An 11,805-nucleotide genomic window follows, 5' to 3' on the forward strand; every position below is an offset into this window, starting at 1 on the left:
CATCAATAGGATGACACTTCTCATAATGGCTGAAAATGAGAGACTGTATTTCCTCCAAAGAAACTCTGAAACTTACATTTGTTCTTTCCCTGAGTAATGTTTTAGTTTTAATATCTGCCTGGGCTTTAGGCTTATCAAGCTAGCTAATTATATTTCAATATGTTTGGTGAAATGTTTCCACAAAAAATATTTATTATTTTCTAAAGAGATTGTTTACATTTTCCATAAGTTTTTCCTCTTTTTTTGTTGTTTTTTTGTTTGTTTTTATATGAGATCATAACTAGTAACTGATACCATTCTTTTTTCCTGTTGCAGACTAGAAGATGAATAATCTTTCCTTTAGTGAACTCTGTTGCCTGTTCTGTTGTCCGCCATGCCCAGGGAAAATTGCCTCCAAACTGGCATTCTTACCTCCTGATCCCACGTACACACTGATGTGTGATGAGAGTGGTAGTCGCTGGACTTTACATCTCTCAGAGCGAGCAGACTGGCAATATTCTTCTAGAGAAAAAGATGCTATTGAGTGCTTCATGACTAGAACAAGTAAAGGTAACAGGATTGCCTGTATGTTTGTGCGTTGCTCGCCTAACGCCAAGTATACTTTGCTCTTCTCACATGGAAATGCTGTTGACCTAGGTCAGATGAGCAGCTTTTACATAGGACTGGGTTCACGGATTAATTGCAACATATTTTCATATGATTATTCTGGATATGGTGCAAGTTCTGGGAAGCCAACAGAGAAGAATCTGTATGCTGATATCGATGCTGCTTGGGTGGCTCTTAGGACAAGGTAAGACATTTTCCTTTTACAGTGTGCTTCTCAAAATGTACTTCATCTGCATTGGTAGTTCAAATGGAAGTGCTGTATTTTAGAATTAATGGATTAATAATCGAGATGATTGGTGATCTGTTATGCTGAAGTCATTGTCAGTGTTGAAAAGGACCAGTGTATAGTACTGATATACTAGAAAAATTGAAATAGTATTAAAATTAAGAAGGTGTGTTTCAGAAGAAGATAATTGGGTTTATCATTTTTTAAAAAATAATTTTAGAAGATAATATTTATTGTCACAGTTTAGTATTTTCTCAACTGGGAATCTCAGAAGATAGGAAAATCCTATAATTCAGATTCACCAGTAAATAAGCCACTGATGTGATGTGGGTGAAAGAAAATGCAGGTTAGTTTTCCAGATAATTCCATCATGTACTTTTTTGTAGGGAGGGACAGTTACAAGAGAACCTGGTGAGACTGTTTGGATTTCTTATGGTGGTCTGAATATCATACACATTTCAGAATTCAGACTAGCACCTACAGCGTTTCAAAGAGAGCTTTCTATATAAAACAAAAATAGGGTTTATCTTGCAAAATATTATGTATGGGAGAGGGGGTAACTAATCTGTGTAAATACATTATGGTTGGAACAAAAGCTTGGAATTTGAATCAGTGGTGTTAGTTTGAATAGATTCAAACTGGATAAGGAAAAAAGTGCAAATTGGAAGGATGTTCTTTTAACAGATTTGGTATGCTAAGCCTCTGGTACCCTAAGCATATATATGGTGTTGTTAGATTAGGTTTTGGCATTTCTTTTGATGGAAAGTTGAGATATAACTAGACATCCGTTCTGTAAGCCAAGAGCTGCAACAGGTGCAGTGGTGACTGTGGCTTGTAGTTGACAGGTGATCTGGAAGATAACCACTTGGTGAAATACACTAACCGTAAACATAACGTGGTTTGTGAGCAAAGTGGAAGACATTCTGAATTGTTCAAATGGACCAGAAAATGGAAGAGAAGTAGATAGTGATACTGTAATCATTTGTATATGTCGGTTTACAAGCTCTGTTTTATAGAAGTTTATAATTTTTGTCTCTTTCTACCCCAACAAACTTCTGATTGAAAACCTGAAAGGAGATGTGATTGCAACTTTTTTGCAAATTTTCACTTCCCTTCTTGAAGAATGCATAGTATACCTTCCCTAATCAAATAAGAGTGTTCATATAGTACCCCATCTGAACAGATATTGGAGGGAACTCTTAAATGCATACTCCCATCTATCTGCTTTTCACTTTCCCATTCAGGAATGACCTCACCTCAAACCCACCCACAGTTGGCATTTAATTTTTGGGTCAAATCTCTTTTCTAACACAGCCTGTTCTGTTTGTGTCACCATCTTAAATATTTTATAATGTAAGTGTTCCACAAAAACAAATTAGTTCAGTGGGTTGTGTGCAGACTTAGATGTAAGTATAGCTCTAATTTCCTTTGAAATTTACGTTGTTGGAATTTTCTATCTTGGGAGGATAGTCCAGATGGTCATCTGTAAATTGGCACAGGACTGGACACCTAGGGTGAAATAGTCTGTAAGGAGTATTGAGAGTGATGGTGAGGTTGGTCCAATGCCACTTTATTAAAAGTAGTTGCAGTAAGGAAATGTGAATGTTATCAGCATGTAAATAAGTACAGAAAGCTAATTTGGCAGCAGATCAGAAGAGGTAACAGCAGATGTTGATTCGGAGTTGTGTGCCTATTCTACGCCTGCCCTTTTAATAGGAAGCAGTAGCAATCCATGTAGATGCTGACTGTGGAAGAAGGCCAGGTGATTCACAGCCATCGTGTTTGGGAAAGTTGCACATTATTGCATATTCATGCATGGCACTATATAAAAGCTGCAAGTGAGGACATTCTTTTTCTGACTGTCATAGCTACCAAGTGTTGAAATTCTGGGAGTCATTTTGGGATACGCCTATTTTCTACTGTCCTGATCTCTGAAGGCCTTTGACACCCTAGCAAGGCTGGAAAGGTTTAACCAGCCCCAGGCAAATGTAGGGCAAGTGGCACTCATTCAGAAACCTGAAGATTTGCCAGAGTTAGCTCGTGACCAGATTTACCTTTAAGATTTTAAACATTGTTTTTATTGTTGCTTATCATAGGCTGTATAATAAGTGAAAAATTGAAGGGTGTATCTCATCATCAGACTAATGTGTCAAAACTGGACAGAATGTCTGTAATTTCAACAGACAAATGTAGGAGTAACATCAAAAGTACTTGTATGTTGGCTGCAAGTGTTAGTTTGAGAATTTACGCTATTTTGAGAGAAGCTGAGCTTTTATTTAAATTGATAGACACTTTACTATAAAGAGAAATCTTTGCAATAAAAATAATGGACCAGTAGCATTGCCACGTGAGAGAGGCAAAGTAGGTGCAGTTTGATGACTGCATGCCTTGTGTGGTCAATGGCTTTGCCTCTCATAAAACATACTTTGCTTTTTCCTCTTGCAGTGTTACATCTTGTATGCACAAAAAAGGGGAGGTTGCATCTGGGCTGAGGAAGAGCTCTATGCTCATGAATTTTATTAGTGGCCTGGAATGTTGATAGTTAAAGGTGTGGAGGAAGTTTATACCCTTCATGTTCTGCAATTTGCAGCTGTAATTTCATGTGTTATATGCACGATGACAAAAGGTTCTGAAATGTGCACTGAAAATTCCTTCAGGATGTTCCCCCGGTTCCTTCGCTCTGAGCACTGCTGTTGGTTAAACGCCTATCTAGTAGCCTCTCTAGACCATTACCTGCACCTCTTCATTAAAGTGAGCCTGAGAGGTACTATTGAAAACATTCCCTTCCAAGGTTGATTTTGCTGGCACTTTATGTGTGTAAAATGAGAAAGCGTAGATTAACAGCAGTAGTGCAGAAGTAAAAAGATACATGGCTTGCTTTCTTCTAAGAGCACTCTGCCATTCTGCCTTTAAAGTATCTGCAAGCATAGTATGGTAACTGCAGCTGGTATTTGGTTGTTAAAGGTAATTCAAGTTTAAAAAAAATAAACAAACTCAACAACCAAAACCCACTCCTTACAGACAGAACTGGAGTTTGTAGTTTTCATATCGGTGATGATGGTAAAGTGACATATATCTAATGAAGTATATAATGTGATGCATATCCAGTGTAAATGATGTGTGATGGATATCCAATTAAAGTACTCAAGGTAATGTAGGAAGGGGCTTTGAGCAACCTTGATTCAATGAAAATTATCCCTACTTGTGACAAGGGGCTGGACTAGATCATCTTCCAACCCAAACTTGTTCTGTGACTCTATGAAAAAAAAAAATGGAGAGGGGTGGAAAAGAGGTGGATTGCCACTAAGGTAAGTGTTTAGCAAAGTGCAGGAAAGATTTGGTTACAGAGACAGAAATACAAAAGAAACAGTGAAAGCTTCAACTACAGCACATTGTGAAGTTTGTCACAAAGCGGGTGTGGGAGGGAGAATTTCATTGCAGTTTAGCAATTCTTTTCCTGTCAGAAGCTGGAAAGATCACTCGGGAGCATTCAGGGTTCCTTCCCTTTTTTACAACAGACCATCTATATCTGCTCAGCATGTGTAGGCTAGCAGAAGAGGTTACTGATATTATTAGTTGCCCTGCGTTAGCTTGTGCCCTGATTCAAGGGTCTGTTCTGATGGGAAAGCTACAAAGGTTTATGGGCTCCTTCCTTTAACCCACCAGCAGCATGTCATTTCTTGGCTGGCCCTGAAGACAGCCAGCACAAAGGAGAAGAGAAGCTCCCCTACTCCCAGAAGAGATTAATTTATTTTTCTAAACTAGTTGATGAAGCCAAATGAGGAGCAGCATGATGTGGCTAAAAATGCAAATAGGAAAGTGATTTTTTTTCTTCTGTTTTTTTCAATAGCTTAGTTCTGTAGTGATGTCAACCTGGACCTTTAGTACAGGTAGGCAGAAGTTTGAGTGCTCAGACACTCTGTGTGGACACTAGCAAGCTTATGTAAACAGCGGTACATGTAGCTCAATGTAAAATCTGCTTTTCAAGTTCCACGTGCTTTCCAGGCAGGTAGTCCTTAGGTGCGTGAACGTAAAGGATGAATCAGTGTTGAAAGGAATTGAAATCTCAGTTGCTGTGGGAAAAAGAAAAATGTTGTGGGCAGCTCTTAAACTGTGGAAAGTATTTATCTAAATTTTATGCTGGATTCAGTCCAGTATAACTTGTCCCTGAAAAAGAGTGCTGTCTCTGAAAAGGTACAGGATTTCGTTCCAAGGTCCTTTCTGGTGATGATGGCTAGAACAAACACAAACATAAAACCCACACCATTACACTGCCAACAAGCTGAAGGCCTGTCTACTCCAATGAAAATTATCTAAGATTACTTAAGTAGATGGTAATGTTTAGATTACTTCTACGATCAACATAATGAGCTTTCAAAGCTATCAACAATTCTAACAGCATGTCTTTGAGTTGCTGTCACCAGAACAGCTTACAAAGTATGGCTCTGTAGCTGTCATGTTCCCCTTCTTCAGGATGGCCTGTAATTCAAAGACACTCACTAGTTTCCTAAACTAATTGGTGAAGCCCAGTGAGGGGTAACATGTGGCTGGAGATGCAAATAGTGACATTACTTGAGGGAATGTGAACATGCTAATTTGCAAGGTTCTTCTGAGAACCTATGTTACCTCATAATGTGGTTCATTAGTATGGCAAACTCCATGCCATACTAATGAACAATATTACTGCTACATTTTCTCTTTTTTTGGATACTTCCTCATTTGGGAGAGCAGGTGTGTAGTCAACTAATAATTTTCTACTAGATTTCCTGGGAGTTTACTGTGAGGTTACAATACTGTCAAAAGGAGGAGTAGACAGAATTTATTGCTACAGAACTTACCCTTCCATTTTAGCTTGGAAAGGGATACTTCTGGAAGAGGGGAACTGAGGGACAGTTTGGCTCTTCTATTTCCCCAAACTTTTCAGAAGCCTGTTCAAGAGAAGAGGGAAGGCCAGACACAGGCACAGCAGACGTTACCTGTTTTCCGAACATCTTGTTTTGTGGGAGTTAGAGGTTTTGGGGGGCTATTGTTGTTTTGGGGTTGTTTTCCCCAAGACAAAATACTCAATCTGACTACTTTGAACCACCACTTCTGGTGATTCTCATAACTATTTCAGTTTCCTGACTGCAAACTAAAATAGTTTCTGGTGGGTCCTATGAATGGAGTCTGTCTGTTATTGAGAAAGGATTATTTTAATCCTAATATAGTAAACACTTCTTGTAGCTGATATTTAGCTATCTTTAGGCTGAAGGATTTGGATCAGAAAAAAAAATGTCGGGGGAGAATATCTGCTTCAAAAGATACCTTGTAAGTTTTGCTTTTCATTTCTGTGCAATAGCCTGCGTCTTGGAAAACTCCATACCAGAGGAAATGTGCATATTCACAAGGTCTTCTATTTGAGAAATATGTCATAATGTGCTGTGCAAAGTCCATGCCATACGAATGATGCAAAGTGTCAGGTATTAATGTGAGTTTTGTTCATATTATATGAAAGGGGTGGAAGGCCACGCTTTAGTTTCAGAGCAGAAAAATGTGATTTGAATTATTTTGAGATGGGAGATGAATTGTAAAAGAATAGGTGCTAGGTTCTTCTCAGGTGTTTCAGAAGAGATACAGAAATAATGAACACCTTATATTAGATTTGCTTTCAAAGTTTGTAAGTTACTGCATTTTTGTGTGTTGGAATTTGGAGAAAATCTTTGCTAATTAGAATGTTTAAATTATTTTATTCTCTCAGAATGTTGTGAGGTGGAGGGTTTGCCTGTAGTTCTAGTCTGATGATAGTCGTAGTGTGATTTAGAGCTCTTAATTTGGTTATGATCCTAGAAACTATTTCTAGGAAATATTGACAGCAGTTAAATAGTCATAATGCAGATAGATTCTATATTGATAGAATCTACACTAATACTTTTACAGCTTTTATGTTTCACTTGATCAGAGCACAGTTTAAGTAATGAATAGTTAAACAGACGATCTTAGCTATGAATGGTGAATTTTAGCCCAAATTTAGAAAGCTTATTCCCTGCTAGTGATACATTTTAGTAATGCTTAAATGTGACTTCATTTTGATTGAAATCTTCCTCGGTATTTTTTAAATTCTTTATTACATACTGATGTAACATGGAATATGATTTCCAGTTCACTGAAAAGCACTTGTGCATTTTTTTATTTTGTTGGTAATGTGAATGTCTTGGTGCATGTGAGCCATCTTTCTTTTTATAATGTTTCTGGTTTTAAGGCTTTTAAACTTTTCCAATTTTAGTGTTTGGTGACCTATACAGTTGGCATAAAGTTATTTAGCTATGTTCAGCTCTACTTAGCTGGGCAACTTTTCATTACCTCTGTTTCTATGTATTTACTGAAGGTATGCAAAATCTACTAATCTGTAGTCTTTTGTGGGGAGTCTCTGGTTAGAAACGAGGAGAGATTTCTTCTCAGCATGGTTGGGCATTGAAACAGGTTGCCCAGGGAGGTGGTGGAGTCACCATCCCTTGGGGTGTGCAAGGGAAGGTTGGATGAGGTACTTGGGGATATGGTTTAGTTAGTAATATAGGTGGTAAGGGCAAAGTTGGACTAGATGATCTTGGAGGTCTCTTCCAACCTTCATGATTCTGTGATTTATTGTAGAAGAGAGAAAGCTTGCACTTTATTTCATTTCACTGAAAATACTTGGCTGTCAGTCCTTCTAGGATTTATAGTCAATAGGCAGATACTAAACTTACCTTTATGCTGTTCCACAGTGGTGTTAAGCCAGTCTGGTAAACTGTACAACCGTCTGATAATACATGAGAAAGTCTTGTTTTTTTGCTTTTATTTTCGACGTGCAGTGTAGTGTCTCATCCTATTTAAGGTATTTCCTAAGTAAGTTAAACAAAGGTACTCAAATAGATGCAATTTTACAGTCTGAATCTGTACTGTGAGTACTTAGTCGAGATCAACCTATCTGTAACTCACTTCTCCTGTACTGTTCTTTCCAGGGTAACATTCTCCTTGGAGGCTTTTCCAGCATCACTTGGGAGACAGCAGAACTCTGTGTCCACACTAATGCAGAAAAATAGATGAGATCTGACTATAGGGTTAACTATTTGTGACTCTCTTGTTTACCTCAGTTAATTACAGAAAAGAAGCATTTTCATTTTGCTAGGGTGACGCTTTGACTTTAATTTTGCAGTGCTTATTGGACAGTCTTAATTGTGGGGTAGGCAGGGTATTTCTCTTGCTAGCTTGTGTGTCAAACCAACTGTGATACAGAAGAAGCCTCTCTGGTATTACATAGGATGCATAACATTCTGACCACTGTATGGGCATGCTTTAGGACCCACTAAATACCCTGACAATGTTACTGGCTTGCGGTTTTTATCTGGTATCAGAAGAATAAAGCTGACCAAACAGTTGGTTACACTCCATGTGATGATGAATATAGGGCTAGTAAGGTTCTGTTGTAGGTCCACTAGAGTTACCAATAAAGGCTTTAAAGTAGTATACAGTTTCCAACCACATTCCCAAATCCATATTAAAAATAGCCCGTATTTCGATATTACTCAGGCATAAGTCAGAAAATACAATAAATACAGAGTAAATTATCCCTCTAAGTCAGGAAAGTTACAGCATACACTTGCTTATTCTTGTACCAGCTCCTGTTTCATAGTTATTCTCTTCAAGAAGAAGAGTTTGTTGTGTTTTACAGTTTATCCTTTTTGTCTTCAGAAATGCTTTCTTTTCCCTTACTGTGTAAGGGTAGCTTTTTTGGTATGTTTTGCTTCTTATGCCACTTCTGTTAACACTTTAAATTTCCTAGGTACGGAATCCGCCCTGAAAATGTGATCATATATGGCCAGAGTATAGGAACAGTGCCATCTGTGGATCTTGCTGCTAGGTATGAAAGCGCTGCTGTAATTCTCCATTCTCCACTGACCTCAGGAATGCGAGTAGCTTTTCCTGATACAAAGAAGACCTATTGCTTTGATGCATTCCCAAAGTAAGTTGTAGGATTTCTTTGTTCTGAATGCATTTTTTTTTCTGTGTTGCAGAGGAAGAGAAAGTAGTATGGCAAATTCTTTGAAATGTCTTTGAAATGTTTAAAACAGTCAGTTGGGGGAAAATCAGAGTGAATAATGAGTAACATTGAATTTGACGGAGTTTATAGAACTATGTAAATGTTTTAGGGTTTTCACCTCTATAATCATCTCAGTGGGTAGCTGTTAAGGAAGTTATTAGTTTTCCTAGATATATATAGAGAGAGATATAGATATAGATATATAATAGCTAATACACTTAATTCTAACAAGTAGTTCTAGTCCAGTGAATTGCTAATCTGGGAAACTGCGAACAGGCTTTTCTGTGTTACTTCTTTAAGTAGCAAAAGCTGGAAACTTAAGTAGACCTTAACTGAAGAAAATTGCTGTCACGTATTTCAGAACTAAGCCGCTAGTTTTCCATTACAGACTGGTACAATTGTCTTAAAGAATTACTTCAATTTTGAGTACCTAATTTCTAAGTCTCTTTCCCCGTAGATGGTCAAACTTTAAGTGCTAAAAGTCTTTCACTTCTGACAAGCACTTCTTTACTGAAGAATTCTGAAGTAATATCTTCACCAGTCCAGTGACTGATTTTTTTTTTTTCTGAAGTGAACCTGGTAATGAATACCACTTTTAGATGGATTGCACTGTTATTCAATCCTAATAGTTTCCAGTAGTGCTTTCCTTTTCTGTGTGGCTTTACATGTGCCACTGTAATGACTTCCAGGGTATTGATGATAAGATCTAATTTTCTAATGATTTAAACTAGTTCAGAATTAAATCATTAAAACTACAATGAGTAATTAAAAAGTGAAATTATTACATCTTTTTGAAGGACCAGGATGTTAAAGTTCAATATGTTCATAGATATAATCTTTTTCTTACAGCATTGACAAAATTTCTAAAATAACATCTCCTGTGTTAATAATCCATGGGACTGAAGATGAAGTAATTGACTTTTCACATGGCCTAGCATTATTTGAACGTTGCCAGAGACCTGTAGAACCACTGTGGGTAGAAGGAGCAGGCCATAATGATGTGGAACTCTATGGACAGTACCTTGAAAGATTAAAACAGTTTGTGTCACAGGAACTGGTGAACTTGTAATTTTCTTTGTATACTTACATGCTTTTTCATTTCACTGCGGAACTGCACACCTTGATAAATCCATAATATAAAACCTGAAGGTTGTGTTTTCAAATCATCTTGGTTGCCTTCATTAAATGTACAGGTAATGATTTGTCAACATAATTAATGAAGGTTTTAGTGCCAGTATTATAAACTGGAATTACATGATCATGCAGTCAAGCTTGGCAGTTCATATTACTTTGTGTGAGGTTTTTTCTTAAATGTAAAAAAAAAATAAAAATCACAAGAAGTACTGTAAGGAATTTTAATTATATAAAATCAAATGCTGTATGAGTGTTGCCAAATGCTTTAGCATATCAAAACCAAGTTTATAAATATTTTTTAAACATCTCAAAATGTACTGTGACTTTACTCTGTTGCACAGGTGTAAGTTAAAAACCAGACTTCTAAGCAGTTGTTCTGTAAAAATGTGACAGGGCCCTGGGATAGGCTGCCCAGGGAGGGTGTGGAGTCTCCTCCTCTGGAGATATTCAAGACCCATCTGGATGCCTCCCTGTGCAACCTGTTGTAGGGAACCTGCTCTGGCAGGGGGGATAGACTTCATGGTCTCTTGAGGTCCCTTTCCAACCTCTAAGATTCTGTGATTCTGTGAAAAAATGTAACAGCCATGAAATTTGAGCGATTATTAATGTATGTTGTAAGAATAGACAGTCACTGGAAATTACCTATGCCGTGTTACAGGAAAAGGGGATCAAAATAGATATTTTTTTTCATATTTTTTGTATAATTTGTGCTTAGTCTTCCTTCAGGTGTGTGTGGTTTTTTTGTTCTTGTGTTGTCCCTTACCTTTCAGGTTAAACAAATTTACCCACTCATCTTCTCAGCAGTCCTAATCTTGCCAAAATAATGCCACAAGTTGTCATTGTTGTAACGTAAATATTATTCATGAGATTGCTACTGAGGCCACTAAGTACTTCATTGAAACCAGTAAGACTGTTAAAACCTAGAAGGCTTCGTGGGCAACGTAGTTTTCAACATTGATTGCGTAGAGATGCAATATTTCATTAGGAAGAACCTGGAAGTTTATCTGACTTTGTAATAGACACTTTGCAAGTTTGCAGTTGTCTAACCAGGCTTACTTTTGGATGTTTAGTGTAAAAGCTTATTGCTTTTTGAGTATTGTATGGAAATCTTACTAATTGCACCTGGATGGGGTGGGGGGGTAAGAAGAGAATGTTGACATTTTTCTATTAACTCATAGTGAAATAAACTTTGTAAGTTGCCTTTCCCTTGAATGCTTTTTGCTTGAATAAAACTATGAAAAATAAACTTAATTATATGTAGCCTATTTGTAAACAAAGTAATATTCCAACAATACACACTGTGCTTCTAATTTTAAGGCCTTATGTAGTTTAATTGTTCTGCTTGTTTTTTGTGATTGAGACTATTGTATACCTAAATGTAGCTTCAAGTATTGTGAAAACTTTGGTTAAGATGTGTTGATTAACAGTAAACAGTATTCCACACGCTTGCTGTTCTTCCTTCTTTTTTTAAAAAAAGAAATAGCAGCATTTGCTTGTGATATCAAAATAATGAGCAACGCCCCATTTACTCTAGGAAAGCAGAACAAAAGCAGTAACCTATCGTGAATTGCCAGCACATTTCTTTACCCGTAGCTGCTGTTCTGACCACCCTCCCACCCCCATGCCTCAGTTTGAGTCTTTCCACCGTATAGGTGGAAACAGTCTTCTGTAGTGAATTAAAACTTAGCTTTCTTGTCTTGTGCTCTTTGGTTTATTAATTGAATAGAAACAAATCTGAATTTGCTCTCAAGCAACTGGATTCTTGTTTTTCTTTTTGATCAAG

The 11,805-nt window shown here is 37.3% G+C and overlaps 1 protein-coding gene across 1 annotated transcript; it reads left to right on the top strand.

The window, feature by feature from the left end:
- The first annotated feature begins 319 nt into the window (after nt 1-319).
- ABHD17B (abhydrolase domain containing 17B, depalmitoylase) lies at nt 320-11,466 on the top strand. The gene is made up of 3 exons (XM_084278964.1): nt 320-790; nt 8,631-8,810; nt 9,738-11,466. Exons 1-3 carry the CDS (start codon nt 324-326, stop codon nt 9,955-9,957), a joined length of 867 nt encoding a protein of 288 aa, XP_084135090.1. The 5' UTR covers nt 320-323; the 3' UTR covers nt 9,958-11,466.
- The last annotated feature ends 339 nt before the right edge of the window (nt 11,467-11,805 follow it).

Source organism: Gallinula chloropus, assembly GCF_964237585.1.
Source record: "Gallinula chloropus genome assembly, chromosome: Z".
NCBI classification, from domain to species: Eukaryota; Metazoa; Chordata; class Aves; order Gruiformes; family Rallidae; genus Gallinula; species Gallinula chloropus.